The sequence below is a fragment of the Lampris incognitus genome, chromosome 16 (assembly GCF_029633865.1).
Source record: "Lampris incognitus isolate fLamInc1 chromosome 16, fLamInc1.hap2, whole genome shotgun sequence".
Classification (NCBI taxonomy): domain Eukaryota; kingdom Metazoa; phylum Chordata; class Actinopteri; order Lampriformes; family Lampridae; genus Lampris; species Lampris incognitus.
The window spans coordinates 43789233-43807114 of record NC_079226.1 but is presented as its reverse complement, the minus strand read 5'-3'; the positions used below and the strand labels follow the sequence as shown (position 1 = coordinate 43807114).

Below are 17882 nucleotides of genomic sequence, written 5' to 3'. Positions count from 1 at the left end.
CTTAATGGCCCCATACCTCATTGTTATCTCAAGATTAATGGCCCAATACCTCATGATTATCTCAAGCTTAATGGCCCTATACCTCATTATTATCTCAAGCGTAATGGCCCCATACCTCATTATTATCTCAAGCACAAGGACCCCATAACTCATTATTATCTCGAGCACAATGACCCCATACCTCATTATTATCTCGAGCATAATGACCCCATACCTCATTGTTATCTCAAGCACAATGACCCCATACCTCATTATTATCTCGAGCACAATGACCCCATACCTCATTATTATCTCGAGCACAATGACCCTATACCTCATTATTATCTCAAGCATAATGGCCCCATACCTCATTATTATCTCAAGCACAATGACCCCATACCTCATGATTATCTCAAGCACAATGACCCCATACCTCATTATTATCTCAAGCATAATGACCCCATACCTCATTATTATCTCAAGCATAATGACCCCATACCTCATGATTATCTCAAGCACAATGACCCCATACCTCATTATTATCTCAAGCATAATGACCCCATACCTCATGATTATCTCAAGCATAATGACCCCATACCTCATTATTATCTCAAGCATAATGACCCCATACCTCATGATTATCTCAAGCATAATGACCCCATACCTCATTATTATCTCAAGCATAATGGCCCCATACCTCATGATTATCTCAAGCACAATGACCCCATAACTCATTATTATCTCGAGCACAATGACCCCATACCTCATTATTATCTCGAGCATAATGACCCCATACCTCATTGTTATCTCAAGCACAATGACCCCATACCTCATTATTATCTCGAGCACAATGACCCCATACCTCATTATTATCTCAAGCACAATGACCCCATACCTCATTATTATCTCGAGCATAATGACCCCATACCTCATTATTATCTCAAGCACAATGACCCCATACCTCATTATTATCTCGAGCACAATGACCCCATACCTCATTGTTATCTCAAGCACAATGACCCCATACCTCATTATTATCTCGAGCACAATGACCCCATACCTCATTATTATCTCGAGCACAATGACCCCATACCTCATTATTATCTCAAGCATAATTGCCCCATACCTCATTATTATCTCAAGCATAATGACCCCATACCTCATTATTATCTCAAGCTTAATGGCCCCATACCTCATTGTTATCTCAAGCTTAATGGCCCCATACCTCATTATTATCTCAAGCATAATGACCCCACACCTCATTATTATCTCGAGCGTAATGGCCCCATACCTCATTGTTATCTCAAGCACAATGGCCCCATACCTCATTATTATCTCAAGCATAATGACCCCATACCTCATTGTTATCTCAGGCATAATGGCCCCATACCTCATTGTTATCTCAAGCTTAATGGCCCCATACCTCATTATTATCTTAAGTATAATGACCCCATACCTCATTATTATCTCAAGCTTAATGGCCCCATACCTCATTATTATCTCAAGCACAATGACCCCATACCTCATGATTATCTCAAGCATAATGGCCCCATACCTCATTGTTATCTCAGGCATAATGACCCCATAACTCATTGTTATATCAAGCACAATGACCCCATACCTCATTGTTATCTCAGGCATAATGACCCCATAACTCATTGTTATCTCAGGCATAATGACCCCATAACTCATTGTTATATCAAGCACAATGACCCCATACCTCATTATTATCTCAAGCACAATGACCCCATACCTCATTATTATCTCAAGCATAATGACCCCATACCTCATTATTATCTCAAGCATAATGACCCCATACCTCATGATTATCTCAAGCACAATGACCCCATACCTCATTATTATCTCAAGCATAATGACCCCATACCTCATGATTATCTCAAGCATAATGACCCCATACCTCATTATTATCTCAAGCATAATGACCCCATACCTCATGATTATCTCAAGCATAATGACCCCATACCTCATTATTATCTCAAGCTTAATGGCCCCATACCTCATTATTATCTCGAGCATAATGACCCCATACCTCATTGTTATCTCAAGCACAATGACCCCATACCTCATTATTATCTCGAGCACAATGACCCCATACCTCATTATTATCTCGAGCACAATGACCCCATACCTCATTATTATCTCAAGCATAATGGCCCCATACCTCATTATTATCTCAAGCACAATGACCCCATAACTCATTATTATCTCGAGCACAATGACCCCATACCTCATTATTATCTCGAGCATAATGACCCCATACCTCATTGTTATCTCAAGCACAATGACCCCATACCTCATTATTATCTCAAGCACAATGACCCCGTACCTCATTATTATCTCAAGCATAATGGCCCCATACCTCATTATTATCTCAAGCATAATGACCCCATACCTCATTGTTATCTCAGGCATAATGACCCCATAACTCATTGTTATATCAAGCACAATGACCCCATACCTCATTATTATCTCAAGCACAATGACCCCATACCTCATTATTATCTCGAGCATAATGACCCCATACCTCATTATTATCTCGAGCACAATGACCCCATACCTCATTATTATCTCAAGCACAATGACCCCATACGTCATTGTTATCTCAAGCACAATGACCCCATACCTCATTATTATCTCGAGCACAATGACCCCATACCTCATTATTATCTCGAGCACAATGACCCCATACCTCATTATTATCTCAAGCATAATGGCCCCATACCTCATTATTATCTCAAGCACAATGACCCCATAACTCATTATTATCTCGAGCACAATGACCCCATACCTCATTATTATCTCGAGCATAATGACCCCATACCTCATTGTTATCTCAAGCACAATGACCCCATACCTCATTATTATCTCAAGCACAATGACCCCATACCTCATTATTATCTCAAGCACAATGACCCCATACCTCATTATTATCTCGAGCACAATGACCCCATACCTCATTGTTATCTCAAGCACAATGACCCCATACCTCATTATTATCTCGAGCACAATGACCCCATACCTCATTATTATCTCGAGCATAATGACCCCATACCTCATTATTATCTCAAGCATAATGACCCCATATCTCATTGTTATCTCGAGCATAATGACCCCATACCTCATTGTTATCTCAAGCACAATGACCCCATACCTCATTATTATCTCGAGCATAATGACCCCATACGTCATGATTATCTCAAGCATGAAATACTGTGTCCCTATCAGCTAATAAAATACTGTTACCCTATCAGATAATAAAAACCTGTGTCCCTATCAGCTGATAAAATACTGTGTCCCTATCAACTGATAAAATACTGTGTCCCTATCAGCCAATAAAATACTGTGTCCCTATCAGCTGATAAAATACTGTGTCCCTATAAGGTGATAAAATACTGTGTCCCTATCAGCTAATAAAATACTGTGTCTCTATCAGCTAATAAAATACTGTGTCCCTATCAGCTGATAAAATACTGTGTCCCTATAAGATGATAAAATACTGTGTCCCTATCAGCTGATAAAATACTGTGTCCCTATAAGGTGATAAAATACTGTGTCCCTATCAGCTGATAAAATACTGTGTCCCTATAAGGTGATAAAATACTGTGTCCCTATCAGCTGATAAAATACTGTGTCCCTATAAGGTGATAAAATACTGTGTCCCTATCAGCTGATAAAATACTGTGTCCCTATAAGGTGATAAAATACTGTGTCCCTATCAGCTGATAAAATACTGTGTCCCTATCAGCCAATAAAACACTGTTTCCCTATCAGATAGTAAAATACTGTGTCCCTATCAGCTAAGAAAATACTGTGTCTATCAGCTAATAAAATACTGTGTCCCTATCAGCTGATAAAATACTGTGTCCCTATCAGCTAATAAAATACTGTCTCTATCAGCTAATAAAATACTGTGTCCCTATCAGCTTATAAAATACTGTGTCCCTATCAGCTGATGAAATACTGTGTCCCTATCAGCTGATAAAATACTGTGTCCCTATCAGCTGATGAAAGACTGTGTCCCTATCAGCTTATAAAATACTGTGTCCCTATCAGCTGATGAAATACTGTGTCCCTATCAGCTTATAAAATACTGTGTCCCTATCAGCTGATAAAATACTGTTTCCCTATCAGCTGATGAAATACTGTGTCCCTATCAGCTGATGAAATACTGTGTCCCTATCAGCTGATAAAATACTGGTTCCCTATCAGCTGATAAAATACTGTTTCCCTATTTGCTGATAAAATACTGTGTCCCTATCAGCTGATGAAATACCGTGTCCCTATCAGCTGATAAAATACTATTTCCCTATCTGCTAATAAAATACTGTTTCCCTATCAGCTGATAAAATACTGTCCCTATCAGCTAATAAAAGCATCAAACTGAATACATCAAATAACACCCAGTACACATCAAATAACACTCAGTATACATCAAATAACACCCAATACACATCAAATAACACTCAGTATACATCAAATAACACGCAGTACACATGAAATAACACCCAGTACATATCAAATAACACCCAGAATACATCAAATAACGCCCAATATACATCAAATAACACCCAGTAAACATAAAACCCCAGTACACATCAAATAACACCCAGTATACATCAAATAACACCCAGTACACATCAAATAACACCCAGTATACATCAAATAACGCCCAGTATACATCAAATAACGCCCAGTATACATCAAATAACACCCAGTATACATAACACCCCAGTACACATCAAGTAACACCCAGTATACATCAAATAACGCCCAGTACACATCATATAACACCCAATATACATCAAATAACACCCAGTATACTTTAAATAACACCCAATATACATCAAATAACACCCAGTATACATGAAATAAAACCCAGTATACATCAAACAACACCCAGTATACATCAAATAACACCCAGTATACATGAAATAAAACCAAGTACACATCAAATAACACCCAGTACACATCAAATAACACCCAGTATACATTAAATAAAACCCAGTATACATCAAATAACACCCAGTACACATCAAATAACACCCAGTATACATTAAATAAAACCCAGTATACATCAAATAACACCCAGTACACATCAAATAACACCCAGTACACATCGAATAACACCCAGTATACATTAAATAAAACCCAGTATACATCAAACAACACCCAGTATACATCAAATAACACCCAGTATACATTAAATAAAACCAAGTACACATCAAATAACACCCAATATACATCAAATAACAACCAGAATACATCAAATAACGCCCAATATACATCAAATAACACCCAGTATACATTAAATAAAACCAAGTACACATCAAATAACACCCAATATACATCAAAGAGCACCCAGTATACATTAAATAAAACCCAATATACATCAAATAACACCCAGTATACATTAAATAACACCCAGTATACATCAAATAACGCCCAATGTAAATCAAATAACACCCAGTATACATTAAATAAAACCCGGTATACATCAAATCGGAGCCGTAGCTCGTGTGGCACTGGCCCCATCTGCTGTTGCTGTGGTTTTGTGCAGCCCTGTCACAATGATGCTTCCGCCCCCTAGTTTACAGAGATACAAACAACACAATGATGTAGTCCAGCTGCTGCGTCTCTCTGTGTAATCTGAAGAATGGATACAGTGCTTTTGAAAGTCGATACAGTATTGTGAAGGGTATTATTGCAATACTCGAGTGTTCATATTTTCTTCTATAACTTAGTCTCGCGTTCTATGACTCAGTAACCAAAGCATCTATTTTAAAAAGTGTGCTACACATACTTGCGTACTGCTACTCCATAGTGCCTGAATACTCATTCGACAACGTCCTATTTACAGTAACAACGTGTTGGACGTGCTGTTCACAAAACGTGCTGTGTGACAACACCTGATACAAAATGATTTTTACAAGGCTACTCGGCTATACAGAGAGTTTTGACAGTTTGATGCTTTTATTAGCTGATAGGGACACAGTATTTTGTCAGCTGATGGAGACAGTATTTTATTAGCTGATAGGGACACAGTATTTTATTATCTGATAGGGAAACAGTATTTTATTAGCTGATAGGGACAGTATTTTATTAGCTGATAGGGACACAGTATTTTATTAGCTGATAGGGACAGTATTTTATTAGCTGATAGAGACACAGTATTTTATTAGCTGATAGGGACAGTATTTTATTAGCTGATAGGGACAGTATTTTATTAGCTGATAGGGGCACAGTATTTTATTAGCTGATAGGGACAGTATTTTATTAGCTGATAGAGACACAGTATTTTATTAGCTGATAGGGACAGTATTTTATTAGCTGATAGAGACACAGTATTTTATTAGCCGATAGGGACAGTATTTTATTAGCTGATAGAGACAGTATTTTATTAGCTGATAGAGACACAGTATTTTATCAGCTGATGGAGACAGTATTTTATTAGCTGATAGAGACACAGTATTTTATCAGCTGATGGAGACAGTATTTTATTAGCCGATAGAGACACAGTATTTTATCAGCTGATGGAGACAGTATTTTACTAGCTGATAGGGACACAGTATTTTATTAGCTGATAGAGACACCGTATTTTATTAGCTTATCAGGACACAGTATCTTATTAGCTGATAGGGACAGTATTTTACCAGCTGATAGGGACACAGTATTTTATTAGCTTATCAGGACACAGTATCTTATTAGCTGATAGAGACACCGTATTTTATTAGCTGATCAGGACACAGTATCTTATTAACTGATAGGGACAGTATTTTACCAGCTGATAGGGACACAGTATTTTACTAGCTGATAGGGACACAGTATTTCATTAGCTGATAGAGACACTGTGTTTTATTAGCTGATCAGGACACAGTATCTTATTAGCTGATAGGGACACAGTATTTTACTAGCTGATAGGGACAGTATTTTACTAGCTGATAGGGGCACAGTATTTTACTAGCTGATAGGGACACAGTATTTTACTAGCTGATAGGGGCACAGTATTTTACCAGCTGATAGGGACACAGTATTTTACTAGCTGATAGGGACACAGTATTTTACCAGCTGATAGGGACAGTATTTTACTAGCTGATAGGGGCACAGTATTTTACTAGCTGATAGGGGCACAGTATTTTACCAGCTGATAGGGACACAGTATTTTACTAGCTGATAGGGACACAGTATTTTATTAGCTGATAGAGACACTGTGTTTTATTAGCTGATCAGGACACAGTATCTTATTAGCTGATAGGGACACAGTATTTTACTAGCTGATAGGGACAGTATTTTACTAGCTGATAGGGGCACAGTATTTTACTAGCTGATAGGGGCACAGTATTTTACCAGCTGATAGGGACACAGTATTTTACTAGCTGATAGGGATACAGTATTTTACTAGCTGATAGGGACACAGTATTTTACTAGCTGATAGGGACAGTATTTTACCAGCTGATAGGGACAGTATTTTACTAGCTGATAGGGACAGTATTTTACTAGCTGATAGGGACAGTATTTTACCAGCTGATAGGGACACAGTATTTTACTAGCTGATAGGGGCACAGTATTTTACTAGCTGATAGGGGCACAGTATTTTACCAGCTGATAGGGACACAGTATTTTACTAGCTGATAGGGATACAGTATTTTACTAGCTGATAGGGACACAGTATTTTACTAGCTGATAGGGACACAGTATTTTACATCTACCTGCTGGTGTGGGTGGAGGTCAGTCTCCAGCTCCACTACTTATCAGGGACATTTGTAGCAAATATGGACAAATGCAACTGTTTTGAGTTGTGTTGGTAAAACATGCCGGGATCCTCCTGGACACAGTGTGTCAGCTGAGGATAACTTTTATTTTACTTGTAGACGGATAATGAAAACAGGTAGATCCTGGTAGTGGACCAAGACTTTTGGACCCCACTGTCTTTGTTTTGTACTTTGGCACTTATCCATCACATACAGGTCCCAAAAAAGCAGAGTTCCTTCCACAAACACAAAAACAAAAAAATCCTTAAATCACTAAAAAGTTGGGGGAGCCCAACGGAATTAAGGAGGGAGAAACCTCTGGGTCAACCTTAACCTATCAAAAATCTCCACCACCAACTAACCAGCAAAACTAGAAACCAGGACTACCAGGACCCCCTCACCTGAAAGATGAGAGACAAACACACCACCACCACCAACTAACAAGCAGCAGGCCGTGTCTGCGGGTGGGAAGCCGGCTGTGGGTGTGTGTCCTGGTCGCTGCACTAGCGCCTCCTCTGGTCAGTCTGGCACCTGTTCGGGGGGGAGGGGGAAGTGGGGGGAATAGCGTGATCCTCCTGCGTGCTACCCCCCCCTGGTGAAACTCCTCACTGTCAGGTGAAAAGAAGCGGCTGGTGACTCCACCTGTCGGAGGAGACTTGTGGTAGTCTGCAGGCCTCCTCGGGTCAGCAGAGGGGTGGAGCAGTGGCCGGGATGGCTCGAAAGAGTGGGGTAATTGGCCAAGTACAGTTGGGGAGAAAAAGGGGGAAATTTGAAAAAACAAAACAAGTGGAGAACAATCAGCAGTCACTGCAGCAAACAGGCCGCCAGGCCATCACAAGGCCGATATATATATATATATATATATATATATATATATATATATATATATATATATATATATATATATATATATATATACACTACCGTTCAAAAGTTTGGGATCACCCAAACAATTTCGTGTTTTCCATGAAAAGTCACACTTATTCACCACCATATGTTGTGAAATGAATAGAAAATAGAGTCAAGACATTGACAAGGTTAGAAATAATGATTTGTATTTGAAATAAGATTTTTTTTACATCAAACTTTGCTTTCGTCAAAGAATCCTCCATTTGCAGCAATTACAGCATTGCAGACCTTTGGCATTCTAGCTGTTAATTTGTTGAGGTAATCTGGAGAAATTGCACCCCACGCTTCCAGAAGCAGCTCCCACAAGTTGGTTTGGTTGGATGGGCACTTCTTTGAGCAGATTGAGTTTCTGGAGCATCACATTTGTGGGGTCAATTAAACGCTCAAAATGGCCAGAAAAAGAGAACTTTCATCTGAAACTCGACAGTCTATTCTTGTTCTTAGAAATGAAGGCTATTCCATGCGAGAAATTGCTAAGAAATTGAAGATTTCCTACACCGGTGTGTACTACTCCCTTCAGAGGACAGCACAAACAGGCTCTAACAGGTACTATTTAATGAAGATGCCAGTTGGGGACCTGTGAGGCGTCTGTTTCTCAAACTAGAGACTCTAATGTACTTATCTTCTTGCTCAGTTGTGCAACGCGGCCTCCCACTTCTTTTTCTACTCTGGTTAGAGCCTGTTTGTGCTGTCCTCTGAAGGGAGTAGTACACACCGGTGTAGGAAATCTTCAATTTCTTAGCAATTTTTCGCATGGAATAGCCTTCATTTCTAAGAACAAGAATAGACTGTCGAGTTTCAGATGAAAGTTCTCTTTTTCTGGCCATTTTGAGCGTTTAATTGACCCCACAAATGTGATGCTCCAGAAACTCAATCTGCTCAAAGAAGTGCCCATCCAACCAATCCAACTTGTGGGAGCTGCTTCTGGAAGCGTGGGGTGCAATTTCTCCAGATTACCTCAACAAATTAACAGCTAGAATGCCAAAGGTCTGCAATGCTGTAATTGCTGCAAATGGAGGATTCTTTGACGAAAGCAAAGTTTGATGTAAAAAAAATCTTATTTCAAATACAAATCATTATTTCTAACCTTGTCAATGTCTTGACTCTATTTTCTATTCATTTCACAACATATGGTGGTGAATAAGTGTGACTTTTCATGGAAAACACAAAATTGTTTGGGTGATCCCAAACTTTTGAACGGTAGTGTATATACTACATATCCCTGTCTCTCTCTAGCTCTGTCACTCCTACAGACACACAACCCACTTAAGTACTATGATATAAAAATGCTTGATTGTATTGTGGAGTAAGTAAGTAATATATTCTAATATATCTGGCCTCTGTCAGGTATCTCCCACTCATAACTGTATGTCAGTTTTTTCTCTTGTAACTTTATTGCCTTCCTCACGCTCTCTGAACTCAAACCTCAAACTGTTAAGCTGCTTTGGGGACATTTTGGGACGTCATATAACTGTTGGGCTATATAATTGAATATTGTGAGTACATTTCCCATAGAAATGAATTGTGCGTAAAAGAAGTCCAAGTCTTTTAGTTTATTTACGTATATCACTCCATAAGATCATTTACTTCCTCACTGTTAACGGACATAGTGTTGGTTCTCTAGGACGTGCAGTGAATTGAGTTCCTCCTTTGAACAGTCAGTAGAGGGTTTTTTGCGAGTGTCTTTTCCTTTCTTTCATTAGACATGTTGGAATCGACATGCCTGTTGAAGTCATCTGTCATTCCCTGTGGTCATTCTGGCTTCTTATCTTCCAGCCAGCTCCATTCAGAGAATGCGACGACCTCCTCCCCTGGATGAGCTCCAGCCACCACCTTACCAAGATGAGGACGGCTCTTTACGGATGTCCTGCACGCCCTCGGACCTAGGTGATGCCAAGAGTGACCTGTCCAGCGCCAGTGACAGTCCACACTTTTTGTATGATAAGTGCCCAAGTGAGGATAGCAGTGGCCAGCAGACCGAGAGCTACTTCATAAAGAGCTATGAGGACGATGTGCCCAGTGACAGCACAGCTGTTCTCAGCCCAGAGGTATGTGATGTGGTATGCTGAGGGTATCAGGTGGTGATGGCGATAGGAAACTGGTTTTCAAAGTCTCACATTATTTTGAAACTATATATATATATATATATATATATATATTTATAAAAAACCAGTGAGTTAAGTATCCCTACAGTAAGAAAGTTTCCCTACTGTTGAGTGTTTCTTTTAACATAGTTATCTATATTTTTAAATGTGTGTGTGTGTGTGTGTGTGTGTGTGTGTGCATATATAACTGCTAACTTTGAAAAGAAAAAATTATTATTATTATTACAATTTTTTTAAAAGATGCAAGTTCATTATGTTCAGCCCGTGGACCCACCATCTGCGAAGACATTGGGGTAGGGTGCAATGCAGGCCAGATGGCAGGCAAAGGGGGGGACCAGAGCATGCCAACTTCCGGGATGGCAGACTGGACCTCAGGACATGGAATGTCACCTCTCTGGCAGGGACGGAGGCTGAGCTGGTGTGGGAGGTGGAGTGGTACCAACTAGATATAGCTGGGTTCACCTCCACACATAGCATGGGCTTTGATACCAAACTCCTGGAGAGGGGCTGGCCTTATTACTTTTCTGGAGTTGGCCAAGGTGACAGGTGCTGGGCGGGTGTGGAGATACTCACAATTCCCCCGTTGAGTGCCACCGTGTTGGAGTTCTCCCCAAGAATGATAGGGTCACCTCTATACGACTGTGAGTCACTGGGACTGGGACACATGGGACTGAATAGTAGTTTGCAGTATCCGGCCTTCTTGGAGTCTCTCGGTAGTATCCTGTATTGTGTTCTACCTGGGGACCCTATAGTCCTGCTTGGGGACTTCAACGCTCACATGGGCAACAATGGAGAAACCTGGAGGGGCGTGATTGGGAGGAACGGCCTCCCCGATCTGAACCCGAGTGGTGCCTTGTTATTGGACTTCTGTGCGAGTCATAGATTGATCATAACAAACACCATGTTCAAACATAAGGTAGTTCATAAGTGTACTTGGTACCCAACACCTTAGGCTGAAGATTGATGATAGACTTTGTGGTCGTATCATCAGATCTGCAGCCATATGTTTTGGACACTGGGGTGAAGAGAGGAGCAGAGCTGTCAACTGATCACCACTTGGTGGTGAGTTGGATCAGATGGTAGGGAAGGCTGCGGGACAGACCTTGTAAACCCAAACGTGTAGTGAAGGTCAACTGGGAACATCTAGCGGAGGCCCCTGTCCATGAAGTCTTCAACTCCCACATCTGGAAGAAGTTCACGTGTATCCCGAGGGAGGCTGGGGACATGGAGTCTGAGTGGGCCATGTTCAAAGCCTCGATTGCCGATGCGGCAGGTAGGAGCTGTGGTCATAAGGTCATCAGTGCCTGTCGAGGTGGCAACCTAAGAAACCGCTGGTGGACACCGGCGGTGAGGGAAGCCGTCAGGCTGAAGAAGGAGGCCTTTCGGGCTTGGTTGACCCAGGGGTCTCCTGAAGCAGCAGACAAGTACCAGGAGGCCAGAAGGTCTGTGGCTTCAGCGGTCACAGGAGCAAAAACTAGGATGTGGGAGGAGTTCGGTGAGGCTATGTAGGAGGACTTTTGGTTGGCCTCAAGGAAGTTCTGGCAAACCATCCGGCAACTCGGGAAGGGGAAGCAAGGCTTGACTCAGGCTGTGTTCAGCCAGGGAGGGGAACTACTGACCCGGACTGAGTATGTTGTCGGGTGGTGGAAAGAACACTGAGGAGCTACTGAACCTAGCTAACACATCCTCAGTGGAGGGGAAGCCTCACCCATACCCTGGCAGAGGGCTCTGAGGAAGTTAAGAAGGTCCTCGGTGACAAGACAATGGGTGTGAATGAGATTCGCCCTGAGATGCCGAAGGCTCTGGACATTGCTGGACTGTTTTGGCTGCAGGGACAGCACCTGTGGAGTGGCAGACTGGGGGGGGGGGTTCCCATATTCAAAAAAGGGGACCGGAGGGTCTTCTCCAATTATCAGGGAATCACACTGCTCAGCCTCCCTGGGAGAGTCTACCCTGGGTTGCTGGAAAGGAGGCTCCGACTGATTGTTGAACCTCAAATCCAGGAGGAACAATGCGTATTCCGTCCTGACCGTGGAACAACGGACCAACTCTTTACCCTTGCAGAAGTGCTGAGGGAGGCATGGGAGTTTGACCAGCCAGTCTACATGTGTTTTGTGGATTTGGAGAAGGCACTCTGGGGCACTCTGAAGGCACTCTGGGGCACTCTGTGAGGGGTACTGCGGGAGTATGGGGTACCAGGGCAGTTGCTACAAGCCATCCAGTCCTTGTATAAACAAAGAGAGAGAGCTGTGTCTGTATTCTCGGCACAAAGTCAAAAACGTTTTCGGTAGTTGTCAGACTCCGCCAAGGTTGTCTCTTGTCTCCGATTCTGTTTGTGATATTCATGGACAGGATCTCAAGACACAGCCAAAGTGCGGAATGTGTCCATTTTGGGAACCCCAGAATTGCATCTCTGCTCTTGGCAGATGTGGTTTTGTTGGCTTCATCAGAATCCGACCTCCAGCGTGCACTGGGGGGGTTTGCAGCTGAGTGTGAAATGGACAGGATGAGAGTCAGCACCTCCAAGTCTGAGGCCATGGTTCGGTAAATGGTGGATTGCTCCCTCCCGGTTGGGGATGAGTTGTTGCCTCAAGAGAAGGAGATAATGTATCTCAGGGTCTTGTTCACGAGTGAGGGTAGGATGGAGCGGGAGATTGACAGGCGGATTGGTGCAGCATCAGCAGTAATGTGGACATTGTACCAGACCGTTGTGGTGAAGAGGGATCTGAGCCAGAAGGCAAAAATGTCAATGTACCAGTCAATCTTCGTTCCAACCCTCATCTGTGGCCATGACTTTTTGGGTAGTGACCAAAAGGGTGAGATTGCAGATACAAGCGGCTGAAATTAGTTTCTTCTGTAGGGTGTCTGGGCTCAGCCTTAGAGATAGGGTGAGGAGCTCGCACATCTGGAGGGAGCTCGGAGTAGAGCGACTGCTCCTTCGCATCGAAAGGAGCCAGTTGAGGTCGTTCAGGCATGTGATTAGGATGCCTCCTGGGTGCCTTCCTGTGGAGGTTTTCCGGGCACGTCCAACTGGGAGGAGACCCGGGGTAGACCCAGAACTTGCTGGAGGGACTACATGTCCATTTTGGCCTGGAAATGCCTTGGGATTCCCCAGGAGGAGCTGGAGGGCATTGCTGGGGAGAGGAACATCTGGAGTGCCCTACTTAGCTTGCTGCCACTGTGACCCGACCCCAGAGAAGCGGCTGAAGATGAAATGATAATTATGTATGAGTCTGAACATGTGTATGCTACCATTTAAAGCTAGAATGGCTTTCATGCCACAGAAAGTACAGGAATATGTTCAAATCATATCCATAGACTTATCCAGACCATTGAAATTGAGAAAAACAATACAAAGCAGGAGAAAAGGCCCTCGCTCTGTAGCCTTGCAGGATATTGACTTGGGTGGTGCTTAAAATCAAATACATTAGACGTGTCCCACTGAACAAGTGATTTATGTTATTCCCACTCAGCAGAAGTTCATGTAAGTCAAACTCATGAAGGTCTTTGCCCTATGCTGGTTGCATGATATAATTACAGTTTGTTATACTGAAGGTTAGCATTTTTAATTCGTTTTTTACATGGTCTTTGATTGCACCTTGCTTCTTCCATGAACATGTTTAAATATGAAAACGCTGTGTTTAAAATCCTATACATTTTTGAATTAGTGGTAAGTAATTTGTGTTTATCATTGTTTTTTACCGCCATCCTGTGGTTGCATATCAAGAATTTTCTCTTATTCATCAATTTAGATCTTGCATTGAGCAGTTCAGAGTTCAGTCAGAATTAATTTGTTTTCTCTTTGTGGTGTGAGACTCTTATATTGCTGCCAGGTTTCCTTCTGTTATGATCAGGAAAGCCTTAACTTGTAAGTTTAATTTTGATATTATTGTGTATAGATGAGCAAGTTAATAAGGCCATGGTTACACCTGCCGTTCCGATGCGACCTGGCACGTCAACACTGTCAGATCTGATCCAAGCTCAGGTGGTGTGATGTGGCTGCACATGACACTCGTATGTGAACTCTCTGGTCAGATGTGAAATTGGATTTATTTTTTCCCAGGCATTATTATAATGAATAAAAAAATGGCTGGGTTTATTTCTGGAGGAAAGTTCCAGTTTGGAATGCACAATGGCATCCGGAGTAATGGAGTGGAATGGAGCAGCAGTAATCTTTAATCCATGCTCAAAGCATTCTGTAGTCACTTTGCTCTCACGCCACCCCAGCTTTCCTGTGCTCCGCTCTGTGCTCGTTCCTGTCTCCCGCATGAACGAAACCACTTCTCGTGACTGCTTCACAACTTGATACCACTCATATAAGATAAATAAGGTTTACATAGAAACCTGTGCTTATAATAAACAATGCTTATTAGAGATCAGTGTTTGAAAGTTTATATGTCAGTGCAGGGCAAGCCCCTCCATTTTTATACATTAGTGCAGGGCAAGCCCCTCCATGTTTATACATTAGTGCAGGGCAAGCCCCTCCATGTTTATATGTTAGTGCTGGGCAAGCCCCTCCATGTTTATACATTAGTGCAGGGCAAGCCCCTCCATGTTTATATGTTAGTGCTGGGCAAGCCCCTCCATGTTTATACATTAGTGCAGGGCAAGCCCCTCCATGTTTATATGTTAGTGCTGGGCAAGCCCCTCCATGTTTATATGTTAGTGCTGGGCAAAGCCCTCCATGTTTATATTTTAGTGCTGGGCAAGCCCCTCCATGTTTATATGTTAGTGCTGGGCAAGCCCCTCCATGTTTATATGTTAGTGCTGGGCAAGCCCCTCCATGTTTATATGTTAGTGCTGGGCAAAGCCCTCCATGTTTATATTTTAGTGCTGGGCAAGCCCCTCCATGTTTATATGTTAGTGCTGGGCAAGCCCCTCCATGTTTATATGTTAGTGCTGGGCAAGCCCCTCCATGTTTATATGTTAGTGCTGGGCAAGCCCCTCCATGTTTATACATTAGTGCAGGGCAAGCCCCTCCATGTTTATATTTTAGTGCTGGGCAAGCCCCTCCATGTTTATATGTTAGTGCTGGGCAAGCCCCTCCATGTTTATATGTTAGTGCAAGGCAAGCCACTCCATGTTTATATGTTAGTGCAGGGCAAGCCCCTCCATGTTTATATGTTAGTGCTGGGCAAGCCCCTCCATGTTTATATGTTAGTGCAGGGCAAGCCCCTCCATGTTTATGCATTAGTGCTGGGCAAGCCCCTCCATGTTTATATGTTAGTGCTGGGCAAGCCCCTCCATGTTTATACATTAGTGCAGGGCAAGCCCCTCCATGTTTATATTTTAGTGCTGGGCAAGCCCCTCCATGTTTATATGTTAGTGCTGGGCAAGCCCCTCCATGTTTATATGTTAGTGCAAGGCAAGCCACTCCATGTTTATATGTTAGTGCAGGGCAAGCCCCTCCATGTTTATATGTTAGTGCAGGGCAAGCCCCTCCATGTTTATATGTTAGTGCAGGGCAAGCCCCTCCATGTTTATATGTTAGTGCTGGGCAAGCCCCTCCATGTTTATATGTTAGTGCTGGGCAAGCCCCTCCATGTTTATGCATTAGTGCTGGGCAAGCCCCTCCATGTTTATATGTTAGTGCTGGGCAAGCCCCTCCATGTTTATATGTTAGTGCTGGGCAAGCCCCTCCATGTTTATACATTAGTGCAGGGCAAGCCCCTCCATGTTTATATGTTAGTGCTGGGCAAAGCCCTCCATGTTTATATTTTAGTGCTGGGCAAGCCCCTCCATGTTTATATGTTAGTGCTGGGCAAGCCCCTCCATGTTTATATGTTAGTGCTGGGCAAGCCCCTCCATGTTTATATGTTAGTGCTGGGCAAAGCCCTCCATGTTTATATTTTAGTGCTGGGCAAGCCCCTCCATGTTTATATGTTAGTGCTGGGCAAGCCCCTCCATGTTTATATGTTAGTGCTGGGCAAGCCCCTCCATGTTTATACATTAGTGCAGGGCAAGCCCCTCCATGTTTATATTTTAGTGCTGGGCAAGCCCCTCCATGTTTATATGTTAGTGCTGGGCAAGCCCCTCCATGTTTATATGTTAGTGCAAGGCAAGCCACTCCATGTTTATATGTTAGTGCAGGGCAAGCCCCTCCATGTTTATATGTTAGTGCTGGGCAAGCCCCTCCATGTTTATATGTTAGTGCAGGGCAAGCCCCTCCATGTTTATATGTTAGTGCTGGGCAAGCCCCTCCATGTTTATATGTTAGTGCTGGGCAAGCCCCTCCATGTTTATATGTTAGTGCTGGGCAAAGCCCTCCATGTTTATATTTTAGTGCTGGGCAAGCCCCTCCATGTTTATATGTTAGTGCTGGGCAAGCCCCTCCATGTTTATATGTTAGTGCTGGGCAAGCCCCTCCATGTTTATATGTTAGTGCTGGGCAAGCCCCTCCATGTTTATACATTAGTGCAGGGCAAGCCCCTCCATGTTTATATTTTAGTGCTGGGCAAGCCCCTCCATGTTTATATGTTAGTGCTGGGCAAGCCCCTCCATGTTTATATGTTAGTGCAAGGCAAGCCACTCCATGTTTATATGTTAGTGCAGGGCAAGCCCCTCCATGTTTATATGTTAGTGCTGGGCAAGCCCCTCCATGTTTATATGTTAGTGCAGGGCAAGCCCCTCCATGTTTATATGTTAGTGCTGGGCAAGCCCCTCCATGTTTATATGTTAGTGCTGGGCAAGCCCCTCCATGTTTATGCATTAGTGCTGGGCAAGCCCCTCCATGTTTATATGTTAGTGCTGGGCAAGCCCCTCCATGTTTATATGTTAGTGCTGGGCAAGCCCCTCCATGTTTATACATTAGTGCTGGGCAAGCCCCTCCATGTTTATATGTTAGTGCTGGGCAAGCCCCTCCATGTTTATATGTTAGTGCTGGGCAAGCCCCTCCATGTTTATACATTAGTGCAGGGCAAGCCCCTCCATGTTTATACATTAGTGCAGGGCAAGCCCCTCCATGTTTATATGTTAGTGCTGGGCAAGCCCCTCCATGTTTATGCATTAGTGCTGGGCAAGCCCCTCCATGTTTATATGTTAGTGCTGGGCAAGCCCCTCCATGTTTATATGTTAGTGCAAGGCAAGCCCCTCCATGTTTATATGTTAGTGCTGGGCAAGC

The 17882-nt window shown here is 42.8% G+C and overlaps 1 protein-coding gene across 1 annotated transcript in view; it reads left to right on the top strand.

Annotated features, from left to right (window-relative positions):
- syt14a (synaptotagmin XIVa) overlaps nt 1-17882 on the top strand; it is a 53907-nt gene that overhangs the window by 13448 nt on the left and 22577 nt on the right. The window contains exon 4 of the mRNA XM_056295469.1: nt 10434-10705. Coding sequence (XP_056151444.1) covers nt 10434-10705 — 272 coding nt within the window. The remainder of the gene's footprint in view (nt 1-10433; nt 10706-17882) is intronic.